Source organism: Canis lupus, chromosome 34 (genome assembly GCF_048164855.1).
Source record: "Canis lupus baileyi chromosome 34, mCanLup2.hap1, whole genome shotgun sequence".
Lineage (NCBI taxonomy): Eukaryota > Metazoa > Chordata > Mammalia > Carnivora > Canidae > Canis > Canis lupus.
The window spans coordinates 22,946,109-22,965,897 of NC_132871.1; the positions used below are offsets into that span (position 1 = coordinate 22,946,109).

General features: G+C 36.4%; 1 protein-coding gene across 2 annotated transcripts in view; it reads left to right on the plus strand.

Moving 5' to 3' along the window:
- The window catches only part of KCNH7 (potassium voltage-gated channel subfamily H member 7), a 474,114-nt gene that overhangs the window by 345,744 nt on the left and 108,581 nt on the right, over window positions 1-19,789 (plus strand). For both annotated transcript variants that reach the window (XM_072811055.1, XM_072811056.1), the window contains exon 6: window positions 2,388-2,602. In XM_072811055.1, the coding sequence (XP_072667156.1) occupies window positions 2,388-2,602 (215 nt within the window). The remainder of the gene's footprint in view (window positions 1-2,387; window positions 2,603-19,789) is intronic.

The following is a 19,789-nucleotide window of genomic DNA, read 5'->3' on the forward strand; positions in this document are numbered from 1 at the left end:
ACCTCCAGGAATGCCCACTGGGACTTCTGGGACAGTTTTTCAAGGTGAAAGAATAGCCACCTCCCATCATTATGACAAATAAAAATGTCCCCACAAATGCCTATAAGATGAAGTACCGTCATACTTGAGACCTCTTGCTTATTGGTATGGACAATTCAGTGGAGTTTATTAGAACTGGCCACAGGGGCAAAGTGTATTTAACGCTGTTTGCCTTAGTATCATAGATCATCCATGTTTTTGCTTGATTTTTTTAAACAACTCTGTAGACAATCAGCTACAGAAATCCACCACATAGAAGGATGATAGAGAAAGAGAATTAAAGGAAAGGTGTAAGGCTTTTAAACACAACTACATATCTGAGCTCAACTTTCTCTAATCTCCTCTCAGTGTCCCTGCGTGCAGTAAAAGCACTTAATGAGTAAAATATGACATTAAAGAAAAGACATTATCTAAGAAGTCTAAAGTCCTAGAATGTTTTATAAATTTTGAGATATAGGCCTGGAATGTAGCCATAGAATGATACGAAAAAGGAAACACTACCTAGGATATGTTAGAATAATAAATCAATGGTGTGTGGTGGAGACTTGTACAGAGACCTAGAGAATGGGGTTTCTGTCAGACTTGTCTGGGCGCTAGATTAATATGGTGCCACTTTGGGCTCATATTTCTCTCCTTGTCATATAAATAGAGAAGAGAGTATGAATCTATATGCAAATGAGAGCATACTGGACAATAAATGCCCAAAGAGCTCAATGGCATTAGTCACTTAGATGGACTTGATCATGATCATGGATAAAACTCAGGGAATTAATAGAAATGCACCTCAAGGAACACTATATCTACCACATAAGTGAAAATTCTCTTAAAATCATCTGAAACTTATATAATAACCTAACATAAACTTTTATAAATGAATATAGTGAGAATTTTTTCCAAATGAACTATGGACTAAGTGATGGATATTTTTTGTTAGCATTATATTTGAACCAAGTTGATTTTTTATTGTGGTTCAAAATACACAACCTATAAATCTAATTTTCAGGTGTTTAGACCCTGTTTGGTGCATAAAGTGTTTTTTATCCCTAAGATATATTCTTTTCATTCTGGACAGAAAAAAAAAATAGCATAAGGCAAACTTTGCTGACTAGCACGTTTAGTCACACAGTTTGTATGTTTTAAGCACTCTCCAAGGCAGCGAGATAATGGCTGGGTAACACTCATGGACCCAGGATTTCTATAAAATTATCCCTGATGCTAGGCTTTAAGAGCTATATAACTATAAAAGTTGCAATACCCATTGTACAAGAAACTCTTTGGAGCATTTCCTGACTTCCATAAACAACACACAATAAGTTCAACTCAAGATGTAGCTGGTCGGTGTATTCATACTCAACAAGGGGGCCAGGAGTCCTAGAAACCTGATAAATTGTCTTCATAGGAAGGAAATGAAATGTGAGAAGTACTAAGTTTGGACAAACAGTACTACTAACTTCCAGATATAAAATGAATAAGTTCTGAGGATCCAAAGTATAGCATGATAATAAAATAAACAAACAAACAAACAAACAAACAAAAAGAGTAACCAGGCACTACCAACCCCAGCCCATTACCTGGCTATGTCACTTCAATTTTAAGTTATGTTTCTCAAGGCATTCTTCTGGTAGGTTTTTATAGAGGTTCCCCCACCCCCTTCAAAAGAAAGTCTTAAATTTAAATGAAAGTGGGGCGAAGGAAAGATTGAAAGATTTTTAAAATTTCACATAGGACTCTAGAGTTTTTGATAGAATACACATACATACAAAGACATTGGCCTTTCTCAGTCTTATCTGAAATTCCCCCATCCCGGCTTACCTCTTCTAGAAGCTCTGTAAAACATCTCATACTAGTAATAGAAGCAGATAAAAAACTCAGCTGCTTGTCAGTTGTCATGGCCCAGAGAGGGCAGTAATGCATATTGGAACTAGGTAGACAGCCTGTTCAGAAATTTCATGGCCAACATGATTTTAACCCTTCCCCAAATAATCCCTGGATTATAAAAAAAAAGACATTCTTGAGAAACCAATTTGGCCAATAATAGGCCAATAATAAGGAGTAGAGTTTTTTTTCTTTTATTCCAGCCTTTAATGAAAGAAGTTAAGTAACAGCTAAAGATGCCATCTGCTCTCTGAGTACACACCTTGGACCCCATCTTATCCTCGGATACTCACATGTTGCTCCACGTGGCAGACAGTGACCCTAAACCTTGTGTTCAGGTATCAGCTGGCTGCATTTAGTCCAACCCGAAGCAGGGTCACACTGGCTGTGGATCATTAGCTGGTCATTCAGGACCATCTCTTTCTGCTATTTCTCCTGATACTGCTTTTACAAATACTTTCCAATCTTTTTAGGGCCTTTTAATCATATCAAGTCAAGCCTCCTGGGATCCACATCAGATTCAAATCTCAACAAATACAGCACCATTAACAAGATTCCACAGCTTACGTTGAATTTCTCAGATGTCAAAACTGAAAAAAAGAATGCATCCCCTCCTTCTTCAGATAAAACCATTATTGCACCCAAGGTTAAAGATCGAACACACAATGTGACAGAGAAAGTCACCCAGGTAAGATATGATTTTACTCTCAATTTTGACTATTTCTGAGGTTCTTCTCTGCACCATATCATTTTTCCTATACATGACTATCAAAAGAGGTAAGCTATTTATTTGTACTCCAATTTATCTTGAGATGTTGGGTAACTCTCTAATGCAACAGATAAATAAAACTATAGACTATGATTTTATCTATAACAAGACTTAGCAGAAATGGGCTAACTTGGTATTGTTGTTCTTTGTTGCAAAGGTAGTTAACCTGCTATTCATCATGTTTGGACATTTATTGTTTTGCTGCCAACGTCTGCATTATTAAAGCATGGTTTCTTAATATAATGGATGTGACTATTGAAACTTTAAGTGACTAATTGGGATTTACTCTAAACTGTGGCCTCCTTTTTTGCACTTACTCTACTAAGTAGACTCAGATATAAGTCAGTCGACTTAAGGAAAAGAGCTGAAATGATTAAAAGTAAATAATACATTTCACAGGAACAATATTGTTTTTGAATAAATACTGCATTTTGAACTAGGATAAAAATGTACTGTCTAGCAGGAACCCTACTTTAAAGAATAGATAAAAATAATTTGTACCTATTATATCAAAATACCAACCTAAGCAATATCTAGCTTTTGCTTACAATGCACTTACATTGTTGGGAATTCATGACTCTAAAATTTGTGTCAAGTAAACAGTTCTTTTACAAACACTTTACTTGGTATATTTGCTTAGCAAATCTTTTCAAAAACTGTCACAATATAAAGGTAAACTTGGCCCCAATCTCTATCCCAAGCCTTGAAGATTTTGAATTGATAAAGTTTTTTTTTTCTGTAATTATAATCACTACCAGCAGTACTATAGTTGGTCTGTAAATAACCCATTGTGTGTGTGAACTGAAATAACTGTGTAAAGACTGCGAGTCGGTTATAAATAAACCCAAGCCGTCTGTGTTTGAGATGAGAGATTATACATGCCATACTCTACTACATATTTTTATGTATATGTAGTAATGAGGCTTCCTACCATGCAATACTGAGAACATCTCTAGTACATATTTTAATATTTATGTAGTAATGAGGCTTTCTACCCTTAACATTTCACTTTTTTTAGCATAGTAAACTGGAAATTAAGAATAAGTTATAATAGTTACATTATATTAATATTATAATTTATAATGATTATTTATAATAGTCCCATAACAAAGAAATTAAGAGATTTCAGAAATTGCACAGAAGGCTGATTGCAAATATTAAGGTCAGGACCTTGCCAGTAGCCAGGACAGCATAACAGTAATGGAGAATATAGTGAATTGTAGAGTGCAGAGCTACTCTAAAGCAGATGGTTACCATTCAGCTCTAGCCAATTGTGGTCACAAGAATCTTTGACGATGTTTCCAAATCTTTCCATTTAAAAAAGAAGCTGGAAATCCAGGATTTAAGATAAGCTTTTACTTTCCAAAAGTTGGTAAACTAATTCAAAATGCTTTTTTAAGCCAAACAAAATACACCTTAAAGTCTATGGGCAGCCCAGTGTGATCTCTGCAAAGCTTCATGCACTTGGTTTACTGCAGGGTCCACCCTATCCTGCTATGTTTAGCAGGTCTACTGAGCCAGGAGAGGGTGATACACATATGGACCAGAGGTGGTACCTGCCTTGGTGACTTTCTAAGCCTGGTGAGAGAGGAAACATTACAAATAGCATAAAGAAATTATGTTAATAATGAATACAGGAACAGGAGGAAACTAATTATGCTTTAAAAAGAGTAATTTCAGAGAAGAAAGAGATGTGATGGGGCATTTCATCTGGATCTAGACAGTTACTTGTTACATTGACTAGTAAGTGATGTTTAAGAGCATAAGTTAGAGTCGCATGCACTTGTATTTCAAATTTGGCTAAGTCATTTATTGTGTACCATGAAGATGGGTGCCATTTATTGTGTGATATCAAGGCAAGCTTTAGTGACAAAACTTATTTCTCAGTGTTTATAAAAAATAAGCAAAATGATGTGTGGAAAGTGTTCATCATAGTGTAGGTATATAACATGCAATGTTAGTCATTATTCTGTTCAGTAATGTGTTTGTATGACTTCTCTCTGCTCTCCTCACCATCTTTGCCTACATCCCTACATATTTGCAGACCAACTAGTAGAACACCTGGCAGAGTGGAGTTCATGAAATGTTTACTGAAAGAAGGGAGGAAGGACAGAAAGAAGGGAGGGTGGAAGGGAGTAAGGGGAAGTTGGTGAAAGGGAAGGGGTGAGAATCTCAGGTAGAGAAAACAGCGAGAAGAAAGTTGTGGAGGCCCAAAAGTCCATATGTCTTCTGAAAACAGATATTTTCCTAGCTCAGGGAGAGACTAAGCTGGACAGAAGCTTATGAGAGGTGCAACTTTCCCTTCTAGGTGGTTCTTCATTATCTTTGCACAAAAGTGCCTTGGGAGTCTAAGTAAAATGCAACAGCTGCCCTCAGACACTTGGCATTCTGTTAAATTCTCATGCTTTCTTTTTAAATTCCTCTTCTATATTTACCTTCATAATATGACAGTATTTGTTTTAACATTTTTAAAAAGTGTTTGTTTTAAATTATTTACCACTAAGGTAATCCTAAGTCCTCAAAACCACCCCATTGCTTTCCTACAGCTTTTCATACTTCACCCAAATAGTACAGTGCCCCTCTCAGAGACCCCCTAGAACCTCAACTGAAAAAAATGCATCTTAAAGATGTTGGAATATTTCAATTGGATCCTGTTTTATAAAAGATCACTCCTTTTTTTCTTTTCTAACAGTTTGAAAAATACAGTGATAAGAAGGAGATTATGGAGACAGAACACTTAAGAAGTGGCTATGGTTATGGTCAAAAATGATGAGGGACTGAAAAAAAGGCTGGGACCAAAAACTAGAAAGAAGAAGTGGTAGGAATGCTCCATCTGCTTTTAGTGCCGTCTATAGTTATTAGTAACAAACCTGCCAACTGTGTACATGTAAAACCAAACAAGGTAGAAATTGAATATTGAGAAATTCCTCCTACCGACATGGCCTCTGGAAATTTTGTCTAAACACTTGAAAGCAGGACTAGCCTCACTTAATGTTCGTGAAATTTCTTCCTCATAGCTATCTCTGGAATTTTCATTCACAGTATATAACATCAATTGTCCTCTAATCACTAAAAAAACTTGGTAATAACCCAAAGATCTTACTATTCCCTTTGTCAGGCCTATATGGAAATTCTCCTTGTTGGCATATTCTCACTGTATTTCTGTAGGCAGCCAGCAGTATTTTCTTTATTTAATGTTCTTATTTTATTCCCTTAATAGATTTGTATGTAACCCTTCCTTCAAAAGAAATCGGGGTTTTGTTCATAGATCATTCAATAGTGAGTTTTAAACATTCCTCTAGGCACAAAGAATAGAGCAGACATCCAGAAAAAAGGCATAAAATGAAAGGAACAATTAATTTCTGTTCATGTTATGCTCAATCAATATTTGGATCTCATCTCTATTATATATCGGTTAATTGCCAATTAGCCAAATTGTTATTTTTTCCCCAGCTAGAGTGAGTTTCTTCAGAGTAGAGGCCACATTGCTATTCATTCACTCTTTCATGCATTCATGTATTTGTTTATTCACTCAATAAGCATTTGTTAAGTCAAGAATATACAGTGGTAAGTTCTAGGAATTTATGTGAAAAGGCAAATACTGTGTCTTCAAGAAGTGAGAGAGACAGTGAGAGAGACAGACAAGTACAGGACATAGGAATTAGGATGCAGTGTGAAGGATTATACTGTAGGTAAACAGAATGCAGAGGGTACTGGAAGAGGAAACCTTACCTATATTGGGAGTTTGGTATAGTGGTTGGGGAATACAAACTCTAAGAAGAGTTTTGAAGCTTGAGAAGTTTCAAGGTTAGGAATTAGAATCTAGGGCAGCCTGGGTGGCTTAGCGGTTTAGCATGGGCTTCAGCCCAGAGCGTGATCCTGGAGACCAGGGATCGAGTCCTACATCAGGCTCCCTGCAGGGAGCCTGCTTCTCCCTCTGCTTGTGTCTCTGCCCCTATCACTCTCTGTGTCTCTCATAAATAAATAAGTAAAATCTTAAAAAAAAAAAAAAAAAGGTATTAGAATCTGGAATGGGACACACTTAGAGGAACTGTGAGTACCAGAGAATGAATGAAACATGAGATGTTTGTATCACTAGTGCCTGCCATAATACGCAACATACAAGAAGAATCTTAAAAGGTTTGGAAATGCACCAATGAAGACATTGACGAGAATTAAGCAAGAGTAAGTCTGTTGGTCAAAAATACCCAAAGCAAATGCTTGCCTTCCAAATTCTCTCCATAGGCAAGATTCTGATTCTGGCTATTGTTTCAGGTCCAGAGATTCTTCATTGGCTGGTCTTATAGGCCAGGCTTCTAGAAGGCATCAGCTCTTTATGTCATATTCCATCTGTCCTTCTCTATTAATTAGAGAAAATAGAAAATAACTCTCTCAAGGTGTGGATGTTTTAAAAATACAATCTAGCTGGTACAGGCTGATGTCTTACTTTGAAGACAGGACCTTAATTGCCTAATTCCTACCAAATTCCAGGAATTTTGTGAAGAAAGAACAATGAATTGGAAGAAAAGTTGGATGAGTGGAGAATAAAGATCTGCTTTTGCCATGCAGTTGTGGTTTTCAGTTGAGGACCAAACTCTTGGCTATCTATGCCTTCTTTTAAATAATAGTAATAGTAAACTGAACTTTTGTACTCTTCTATGGTTTCATTTTTCCTGAGGCTAATTCTACTACCTTAATCTTTAGTGTAAGATGTATTATTTGTTGCAATGTTCAGCTTTTACAAATTGTGTATTAGATCACTCTCCCTGCAGATGCATAAGAGTATCAGGAAGATTTAAGAAGGCACTGTGGGTTCCAAATCTTTATTGGCCAGTCACATGATACTGTATCCGCCAATCAATGCCATAACAGAATATCACAGAAGCCCAATTGGAACTACCCTAAGCAAATATGAAAGGGGGAGGGGGAACTTATTGGGTTGCCTAACCAAAAAACTGCAAGGACAGATCTGCTTTAGGCCATGGCTACTGCATTCATGTTCGAACAGGTGATGACATTCTTGCCATCTCAGCAGCACTTTCTTCCATATTAATTTTAGTCAAAAAAAAAAAAAAAAAGAAAAGAAAAAAAAACTTTATTCCACATCTTAAAAATGCAAGGACTTCAGACTGTCTCAACTCACATAATGCTCATAGTTGATACTCTGATGAGGAGGGCCTTCTCTCCTCTGGTGTCCATTACCTTCCTGAGAAAGTAGAATCCTGTTGGCCAACTTGGGTTTTGTGCTCATCCTTGTGCACTAAGAAGCATAGCCCCTTGACCAATGACCACATCAGAAAAATGCGGTGGGGGAGGGGAGACTCTAAAGAAGGAAAACCAAATAAGTGGCCCAATGCAAAGATGAAGATAGTAATTCAGGCTAAACATCAGTTTCTCTCTCTCTCTTTCTCTCTTTCTCTCTCTCTCTTCCTCTTTTTCTCTCTCTCTTTCACATGCACACACATACACACATCCTTACTAAATACGCATTATGCGCTATGTGCTAGATTGGCACTGGAAACGCCAAAGTATAAAAACCAGTACCAATACTCAAGAGGTTATAAACTACTTGGAGAAACACTATATAACAATAAATAATAATAGCACTTATAAGTACTAATATAGTAAATGCTACAAGATTATATTGTGAAACCAAAAGCAACTTACATTTCTTTTAGACTCATTACCGGTCAAATTATGACCAAATAATTCTAGGTTTAATAGAAATAATTTAATAGAAATCTATACTGTGATCATCAGAAAATAAGACAAATGAAAGGCCCTAAATGAACCTGGAGACCTTAATTTGGGGAAAATAATTACTACTAGTCCACGAGTATAATTTTTCCATAGTGTCATTATGGAAAGTACTAAAGAAAATTAGTTTTAGGAGTAATTGGAGCCTTGGGTCACAAGAAAGTAAACTCTGAGTGTTTAAAAGGCCATATAATCCTGAAATCCACATAGAACTCTAGAGCCAGAATAGATTCCCATTATTTAGGATTCATTTAAGTGTATTATTGGCATGAAAATAGACTTCTGATAGATTTAATAATAGCTGACATTGATTGAGCATTCACTATGTGCCAGGCTCTATGCTAAGTGGTTTAATTCATTATCAATTTGAATCCACATAACAGTCCTTCCTTTGAGTTGGTACTATTATTAACATCTCCATCTCAGAAGTGGAATCATGCTTAGAGAGAGGAAACAACTGGCCCAGGTCACATAAGGAAATGGTGGAAGTAGCCTTCAAACTGAGATCATATGACCCCAAACTTAAGTTATTTATCTCTAAAGTACACCCTCTCTGTAAGTCTGAACTAGCTCCCTATTTGCCCACTAGATCTACTCAGCAGTTAGGATGGCATTTGGACAGACCTGCAACATTGGGCTGTTTAGTCAAATCTTAATATGAAAGTTTAGTAGCAATTTACCAGAAAAGTGAGTCCACAGAAATAGGAGAGAATATGGTAGATTTTCTCCAGAATTCCTCAAATTCCTCAACAGGGGAGCTTCATTTCAGCATTATCTTTTGTGTGGGTTTATATGCTATTTTTCTTCTGCTAATTTTAGATTCAGATAAAGGATTTTGGATTTTGTTAGTGGCATACCCCAGTTGCAGGAAAAGCAAAATTACACGATAATATTGACATATAGAAGAACTCAAAGACTAAGGCTTTTTATTTTCCACTGAATTTTGTCCATTGTGAATATGCTCATTATCTCTTCATGTTTTTCTTTTTTTTTTTTGTCTTTATTTTATTTTATTTTTTTTAATTTATTTTTTTATTGGTGTTCAATTTACTAACATACAGAATAACACCCAGTGCCCGTCACCCATTCACTCCCACCCCCCGCCCTCCTCCCCTTCTACCACACCTAGTTCGTTTCCCAGAGTTAGCAGTCTTTATGTTCTGTCTCCCTTTCTGATATTTCCCACACATTTCTTCTCCCTTCCCTTATTTTCCCTTTCACTATTATTTATATTCCCCAAATGAATGAGAACATATAATGTTTGTCCTTCTCTGACTGACTTACTTCACTCAGCATAATACCCTCCAGTTCCATCCACGTTGAAGCAAATGGTGGGTATTTGTCATTTCTAATAGCTGAGTAATATTCCATTGTATACATAAACCACATCTTTATCCATTCATCTTTCGTTGGACACCGAGGCTCCTTCCACAGTTTGGCTATCGTGGCCATTGCTGCTAGAAACATCGGGGTGCAGGTGTCCCGGCGTTTCATTGCATTTGTATCTTTGGGGTAAATCCCCAACAGTGCAATTGCTGGGTCGTAAGGCAGGTATATTTTTAACTGTTTGAGGAACCTCCACACAGTTTTCCAGAGTGGCTGCACCAGTTCACATTCCCACCAACAGTGTAAGAGGGTTCCCTTTTCTCCGCATCCTCTCCAACATTTGTTGTTTCCTGCCTTGTTAATTTTCCCCATTCTCACTGGTGTGAGGTGGTATCTCATTGTAGTTTTCATTTGTATTTCCCTGATGGCAAGTGATGCAGAGCATTTTCTCATATGCATGTTGGCCATGTCTATGTCTTCCTCTGTGAGATTTCTGTTCATGTCTTTTGCCCATTTCATGATTGGATTGTTTGTTTCTTTGGTGTTGAGTTTAAGAAGTTCTTTATAGATCTTGGAAACTAGCCCTTTATCTGATATGTCATTTGCAAATATATTCTCCCATTCTGTAGGTTGTCTTTGAGTTTTGTTGACTGTATCCTTTGCTGTGCAAAAGCTTCTTATCTTGATGAAGTCCCAATAGTTCATTTTTGCTTTTGTTTCTTTTGCCTTCGTGGATGTATCTTGCAAGAAGTTACTATGGCCGAGTTCAAAAAGGGTGTTGCCTGTGTTCTTCTCTAGGATTTTGATGGAATCTTGTCTCACATTTAGATCTTTCATCCATTTTGAGTTTATCTTTGTGTATGGTGAAAGAGAGTGGTCTAGTTTCATTCTTCTGCATGTGGATGTCCAATTTTCCCAGCACCATTTATTGAAGAGACTGTCTTTCTTCCAATGGATAGTCTTTCCTCCTTTATCGAATATTAGTTGCCCATAAAGTTCAGGGTCCACTTCTGGATTCTCTATTCTGTTCCACTGATCTATGTGTCTGTTTTTGTGCCAGTACCACACTGTCTTGATGACCACAGCTTTGTAGTACAACCTGAAATCTGGCATTGTGATGCCCCCAGATATGGTTTTCTTTTTTAAAATTCCCCTGGCTATTCGGGGTCTTTTCTGATTCCACACAAATCTTAAAATAATTTGTTCTAACTCTCTGAAGAAAGTCCATGGTATTTTGAAAGGGATTGCATTAAACGTGTATATTGCCCTGGGTAACATTGACATTTTCACAATATTAATTCTGCCAATCCATGAGCATGGAATATTTTTCCATCTCTTTGTGTCTTCCTCAATTTCTTTCAGAAGTGTTCTATAGTTTTGAGGGTATAGATCCTTTACATCTTTGGTGAGGTTTATTCCTAGGTCTTCATGTTTTTCAATGGCTCTAAACTTATATTTACTTCTGACAGAATCCCAAAGCAATACTTATAATTCAGGACTTGTTTAGAAATGGAGATTAACTTATAATGGAGAGATAGTATTGATTTTATTAGCTAATGTTTAAAATTATAAATGTGTACAATTTTTGTATATCAATTAGCCTCAATAAAGCCAAAAAATAATTTATCATCTCAGGCTTAATAATATAAAATTTCTTAACACTTTCTGTGGTTTCCCTCATATTGGATAAATTTAATCCTAAATTTTCTTCAATGCCAATATTTAAAAATATCTTTCTGATGCAACTACAAATTAAAAGTGGTTATATGTATAGCAATGGTTTCATTAATAATGCTGTTGTAATTCTAACTCCAGCTCAGATTCAAACACTAGCAGGATATCCTACAACTCAACTCAATTATGACACTATCCACCTGGGGAGATAGCACCAGATTCCACAGGTTAAGGGTTCTGTCCCACAAAACTCCCCCCTCACTTCCGACACCAACCACAAGTCTAGGTTACCACCTGTACCTCTGACTGACTGGCTGGCTGCAGATTGGAGGTTCCCATGATCCATTCCTTGACTTGACTAATTTGTTAGAGCAGTTATAGAACTTAGAGAAATATTTACTTATGTTTACCAGTTTATTTTAGGAAGATAAAGCTCAGGAACAGCCAGATGGAAAAGATGTATAGGGCAAGGTATGGAGATAGGGTTGGAGAGCTTCCAGGCCTTCCCCTGGTCCACTACTCTCCTTGCACCTCCATGTGTTTATCAACCTGGAAGCTCTCCAAACCCCATCCTTTTGAGTATTTTTGGAGGCTTCATTACATAGGTATTATTGATTAACTCATTGGCTATTGGCTGTAGATTCAAACTCCAACCACTCTTCCCACCAGAGATAAGGGCTGGGAATGAAGGTTTTGACAATTACTAGGTTGGTTCCTCTAGTGACCAGCCCCCATCCACAGGTGACTTGAAGTGATTTAGGGGCTTTCCAAAGTTATCTCATCAACATAACAAAGATGTTTGTCACCCTATTCACTCTGGACAATAAAGGGCTTAAGAGCCCAGGAACATGGAGAAAGACCAAATACATGTTTCTTATTTAAACCATAATATCACAGTCATGAATTAAAAATTACATTTAATTTAAAAGTCTATATTTAACAGTTATTTTTATAAAGCCTCATTGACGCTTTGCTCATGAAATTACAAAAAACAAAATTCACAATACTTCTACAGAATGTTTTAAATGTTTTCCTAAACTTCATTTCTTGCTTAAACTATTAAATCATGCAAACCTCAATAAAACTGTACAGATCCTCTTGAACTGCCAGAAATAGTAATAATCACAAATTCCAAATTAAATTTGAAATGTAATGCAGGAGTCCGAAATTGCCTCTGAACACTTCCAATTTAATATGACATTAGTTTTGCATTCATTGTCTTATTATTCTTTATAGAATACTATCAAACTTGGCACAGCAAAACAGAAATCCCCATCTAGTGCTTTCCCCATATTCTGGATTTAATCTATGTCTGTACATGCAAATCGAAATGAAAAATATATGTGGATGCTACAAGTAGAAATAAAGCACATTCATCGGGATAATTATGGATTCAACATTTGTGAGTGCTTACCAACTGTAAGCCAAAGCTTTATGTATACTAGTGATGCAAAAATGTGTAAGTCAAAGTCCTTGTCTTCAAGGGCCTTTTACTAAATACAAGGCTTCTCCAGATGCCTGGGTGGCTCAGCAGTTGAGCCTCTGCCTTTGGCTCAGGGCGTGATCCTGGAGTCCCAGGATTGAGTCCTGCATCGGGCTCTCCGCGGTGAGCCTGCCTCTCCCTCTGCCTATGTCTCTGCCTCTCTCTCTCTCTGTGTCTCTCATGAATAAATAAATAAAATCTTTTTAAAAAGAAAAAGCTTCTATATTTGAGATCCTGGGTTATGTTATCTAGTTTTCTCTGGGCAAAAGAATATATTCTATCTAAGATTGTAAGTTATGGTGAGGAAAAGATAAAAATTAACATATACATTTAAGTAGCAATTGACTACTATAAACATGTTGTTGGCTATTAAGTCTAAAAGAAAGATATTCATTATTTTGAAAAGGGAAATGTGTGATTTTTAAAGCAACAAATTAATTTTTATCTATTTTCACTAAATACTATATGCATATTAAAACTGCTCAATATTTGCTGATATATTCTAAATTAAAATAGTTTTATTTCAGTTTAAAACACCATAATTAGCTCAAAAGTTATACTTCTCTGTAGTGTAGATGATGAAAGAATGGCATCCTTATGAAACCCTAGTAGCAACTAAGAGCCATACCTTGTAGGGCAAGCATTTATGTGTAATCACTTAAAAAAAAAAAAAAAAAAACCTGTTCGGTTTTGTACAGTCATTGCATATTTTTAAATGAAGGAAGGAGAAAATATTGCCTCCTTAAAAAGTTTTGTCATCCAAAGAAACCAGGTTGAAAATAGATGCTTGAAGAAAAGAAGTAAAATACCAGTGGTCAGAAGAGACAGGTTAAAATAATTTGGCTCAGCATACATAGTGATAGCCCGGTTGCTATGGCAACAGAGACACAGGAAGATTGTGGATATCTGTTGCCAGGATGTTTCATTTTTTATCCCCCCAGTTAGTATGAGCCTTGGGTTAAACTCAGACCCAGGGATAGAAAAGAAGTTTTAGAGGGAGAGTTTCTTTGCTCATTTGCCCTCATGGCTTACAGGTTGGGACAAACACAGTTCAAATTGCGTTGCCTAGAGGCAGTAGGCAGAAGGAGTATATTTTTCATGTTTCACGGGATGAGAATCAGGCAAAGGATTTTTATCAGCTATGGAAATTCCAGAGCAGACATGGCATTTTCACATACCCAGGCAACCCAAGGTCTTATAATGTTAAGTAGCTGTGAGCTGTTCCTAGATTCATGAAATGAATTAAACCATGGAATTTTATTTAAAAAGAAATCCCAAGTAAGACAATAAGACAATAAAATAAATAATAAAATAAAAATAAAATAAAATAAAATAAAATAAAATAGTAATAAAATAAAATAAAATAATAAAATAAAATAAAATAAATAAAATAATAAAATAATAAAATAAAATAAAATAAAATAAAATAAAATAAAATAAAATAAAATAAATAAAAACGTCTCATTGGTTTTCTGAGTGGTGAAATTGTGGGTAATATATTTTCCCCTCTAGCTCTATTTCTCTGTATTGTGGAAATCACATTTATAATGAAAACTATGTAGATAGATAATAAACCCTCTAAAACTCGATTGCTTTAAAAGAGTTCATTAAAAAGCAGTTAATCTTCATAGAATTTTAATATTCAAAGGAACTTCTTCCCTAGGTTTTTTTTCAAAACCTACTGATCAATGGAGTCATCTGAGACACCCTCCCCCCTCTGTCTCCCATCCCCCAACACACACACACTCTGGAAATTTAGTAAATTGCAGTGAAATCTGAGGATTCTGAATTTTTAACAATCTCCATTCGATTTGCAACCTCGATTCTAACATTTTTAAGATCAAGCAAATTTGGAAAATATGGACGTAGCCTGATCCTTTCATTATGTTGCTAAAGAAACTAAGAAAGGAACCCAAGTACGGAGTTAGGCTTTATATTTCTTCATTGCTATTGTACATCTATCTCTTTCTGTAGATTTCTGAATGAGATAAAAAAAAAAAAACATGTTGGTTCATGTTGGAGAAACAGGCATCCTTTCATAGGGGAACATCCTGATTCCAGGAGAATCTACTGCTATTTTCACTTTCTGGACAAACCCTCTAAGACACAATCTCCATGTAAATGTGTGTGCCTAGGCTGGAGTCCTCCCAAAGTGTCTTCAGAACACTGGTCTCACAAGTATTTCCTAGAAGAAAAGTTGTCTTATTCAAATACCAGGCACCCTGTCAGAACCTATTTTTAATTATCTGTTTATATAGAATACCTATTGATATTCTGAGGAATTCATATTTGAGGGGAGATCCTGTAGGAAATACCAGCCTAGGCAGAAAGCTTTTTCGTGGATAATTATGAGCACTGTAGTTCAACTCAAACATGGATGTGTTAGAAATCTTAAAAGAAACAAGGTTGGGAGAGGCATGAGACAATAGTAGTGGGAAGGTGATGATACATAGTAAGTACATTTTTCTCCCTTGTTTTAATGAAGTCCATTTAGGTTTCTTTTCTAACCATGTCCCAAATATAGAACTTAGCTTGGGGGAGCTGGTGGAAATAGCATCTATATTCTTTTTTCTATTTTAAATACATCTGTTGCAAATACACCTATACTTTGAAGCCTACTTCTTTAGAATCACTTGGGTAGAAATGGAAAAATGTGAAATGCAAGATCATGAAGGAGAGACTTAAAAAGTGTATCAGCTTTTCTTCTGAGACTACCATAGTTAAGGCTGACCTACTGTATTTTAGTGAACATATTGCTAAGAATGGAGAACCTGCCTTTTCAGCCCATTGTCCCAGGGGTCAGCCCAGTATCCAGAGGCTAGTGGTCCTAAGGATATCACTTTAATGTGAGGACAGAGATGAGGCAGCCTCCGATAGGATGTGAACCAGATCACATACACATGCTGTTTTCCATACTTCCTTGGCTCCTGTAAGTCATTTTGGTCTCTCAGTTCTCCTTTCCAGATGTAACAAAAAATATTTTAAAATGGTCTGCAGCTAGTTCCTGGTGCCTATTGATCCTTCTTACATTTGAACTGAAGAATGAAGTTGACAAATCTCCATACTATTCCTGGGAACACAGTCTTCATTTTCAGGTCATGGCAACTGTGCTAGGTGAAATTGAGTGAAGAAGTAAAAAAAAAAAAAAAGAATGTAATGGAGAAAAATATTAAATACTATTTATTGGTTGACTGGCAGCTGTCCGTTGAGCTATACAATCCTATTTCGGGTGATAAGCTGTCATTTGTAAATTGTGCCCATAGCTATATCCATTATTCATGGGTTGGTATTGGAAAACAGTGATTTCAGGCCCCTAAATTTTCCTACCTGCAGGCACCTGAATTACTTCCAAAACAACTGTTATATTACCTCTCATGCCCTCACCTCTTTTTTCTGCCATTATCAGATCCTACCAGCCCACTTTGTGTCTCAGGTGAAGATTCCCTCCCTCCCTTTCCTATATTTCCTTCCATAGAAATGAATGCATAAATCCTTTTTTAAGAAGATTCTATTTATTTATTCATGAGAGACACAGAGAGAGAGAGAGGCAGAGACATAGGCAGAGGGAGAATCAGGATCCCGGAGGAGAGCCTGATGAAGGACTCCATCCCAGGACCCCGGGATAATGCTCTGAGCCAAAGGCAGACACTCAACCACTAAGCCACCCAGGTACCCCCTGAAGGCATAAATCCTGATGGACAAAGTACTTTAATTCCAGTAAATGTACAACTGCAGTCATGAGATTTCAGTATAAAGTTAACTAAAAAAAAAAAAAAAAAAAAAAAAAAAAGGTATTTTCCACAGAAAAAGTATTACTGTCGAGTCTATACAACCTATTACTTGAAAGTAAGTAAAAACTAAGGCACTAACTTTCTAGATATTAAAAAGATAAATAATTTACCATATTTTTACATTTTAGAATTATTTTATATAATTCATATGATAAAATAACCCATTGGCTTAGACTTCTGTTTAGTCATTTTAAGATATTGAATATATTTCTTACACAGATTCTCTCAAATTTGTCTGCATTTTGAAACCAAATTAGTCCTTTAGAATCAGAGGGGAAAACAACTGTTGGACAGGGAACTTGGGGGAATCTTGCTTTCAACAAGACTGTTTTGTTCCATCTGGAATCTTCAGTTCTCCCCCTTTTTTTTTAAGTTTGGAGAAAACATCAGAGACATAGGTGCTTTAGTTCCTATTTCTGTGCAGTGATCTTCTCTGGCATATCAAACTGCCAATAGTGCATTATCACATTTTGAATAGCTAGATTGTGGTACATCCTGACAGTGGTGGTCTTTTCAGATTTCTTCACCATGTTGTTGCTATAACAATAAAGAAAAAAAAGAATGCAATACAGAGAAATACTCTAGTGCTGTTTTGGAGGAAAACTCCTTTACAAAAATTGTAAAAAAAACAATTGTTCTAGTAGTTTCAAAGCTTGTGCTCCTTAGAGCATTAGGTGCCAATAAGCAGGATGGACCCAAGGGGGTAGAGGTCCGGGACCTCCACAGTATGGCCAGGTTGGTCAGATCAACTTCATCTAAACGGCTTTATATATTGACTTTCTCTTAAGGTTTCATATGTGTGTGTATGTTTTGAGGAACTTGAAAGGGTCAGACATTAAACTTTGCTCTAGTTCTACTATTTATTTTGTGCTTTCCTTTATCAAAATCACTTCGATGTTTTCATTGATTCGAGTCAAGACTATTTTTATAGAGAATTTTGGGTTAAGTGAATTATCCAGAGTCCCACAAATTGTTAACTGCATACCCAAGACTAGTAGCTTTGTTTCTGGACTTGGGAGTCCAGGATTTTTCCACTTGGCATGCCTAATGGAGAGCAGGACCATTTTAATCCCTGTATTTTCTCCTTTCCGTCTAAACCTTGTAGAGTCCTAGAATCCCGTCAACTGATCCAACTCCTTCTAAGCTGTCCAACTCCTTCTAACTCAGATCCTCTTCTTTGCAAAATAAATGGTTTAAGAAGTACAAATAGTCACTACCAGATGTGAGTCTTCATAACTGGTTAAAACTGAGTAAGCAAACAGGCTACTTTTTTGGAGATGAATATTCTACTACCTGCCTCAAGAATAAGACAAAAAATTAACTTTGTGGAAAAACAAACAACTTTTTTAAAAAACATAGTCACTAAAATTTAGACTGTTATTACTCATTTGTTCTGAGAATATTCTCTGAAAAAAATCTAATGCTACTTTTGTGCCAACAGGTTCAAATGTAGAATTGATACTGTTAGGAATAGATAATATACAAGAACATAAAAAAAGCAACAGAGAAAACAGTGAACTTCTGTTCCTTAAGAAAATATTTTTAGCATTGAAAAATAAGATTCCCACATGTGGTCAAGAACAGTAATTCCACATTGCAGAACCCCTCTTTCACTGTATGTTATTTGTTTGGCATCCTATTTTCATTTCCATAGCTTATGAAGAGTTAATTCCTTATTAATAGGATAGAAGTACTTCCCCATCCTCAATCCTGGAAGAGAAACCCAGAACACAACTACTGATGTGTAACAGTTCCGAGAATTTTCAGTTACAACATTTGAAAATTAACCTGCTAATAGTTGGGATATAATTATATTTAGTTGGCACTTGACATTCACTTCGTGTTCCAGAAAACATTAAGAATAGATTTTGAAGGCTGCAGGGAAACATTCATTTTGGTGTGGTTATCCAGTAAAGGAAGGAGATATTCCTGATTAATCTATAAAGGTTAAGAGAACTTGCTTCTGGAACATTTTCAATTCCCTAAGCTTCTGTAGCTGCAGAAAGCAGCAGACATCAATAACATCATTCTCTTCTCCTGCTTCGGCTTAATGCTTCACCTGAGTGACCTACCGCACACCTTGGTTCTGGTTCAACCAATGAGTTCAATGTTGCTATTTAAAAGTACTGGCATTGCTTTAAACAGTTGTTCCCAACACTGTCTTAGAGCAAAAACTTTGGAATTTTAATGAGTTAATGTCTTTTTTGCACGATCACCCACATGAACTCACTTCAGTATATTCTTTGAAATTGACTCCTCTCATCTGTCTGGAAAGTGCATGCGTGCACACACACACACACACACACACACTGCAGAAAACGTTTGAATATTTCTTCTCCCCAAAGCACTCACACTGTTCATGCTTCCTCCTTCCTTACCGCTTGTATTCTTATTCCTCACCATCACATACTGTCTGTTCTGGGCAAACGGTCTTCTTACGTCTCCACTTTTCCCACTTATGACAAGACCTGGATGTTTGCTGGCAGTGATCCCTAGACTTGCGATTGTCATCCTCTTCTCTATGCGTCAAGTCCTACCCATTTCTGAAATCCATAGCATCACCAGATAAATTTATCAGCCTTCACAGCTTGTGTTGACCTCTCCTGTCCTTAAACTCTAAGGTACTTTGTCTATTTTCAGGATACTAAACCATTTATTTTCATGCTCTTTTGTATATCTTGGTAGATAGATGATAGATAATAGATCGATAGATAGATGATAGTTATTTGTGTGTATATGTGCCTTCATAATGACTTTTTTCATCTTCCTAACTATGCCTCAAGGAAAAAGATTATAACATCTTTAAAATATGCCCCCAAAGACCTAGCCACAGGGCTCACTCACCAATTGATAGACTCAATAAAATGCCGTCTTATATAGAATATTCTTAGCACATACAAGAGATGATTCTAACTTCTGATAGTACTTCGACAGTAAGTAATGAGGACCTCATGTATCCATTCATTTAACCTTTTTAAGGTCTGCCCCCTCTGACTCCTCCACATTGGGTTAGATGCCCCTTCTCTGCTCATAGATCACTCCTTACTCACAGTATAATTTTTATCACATTTTTAA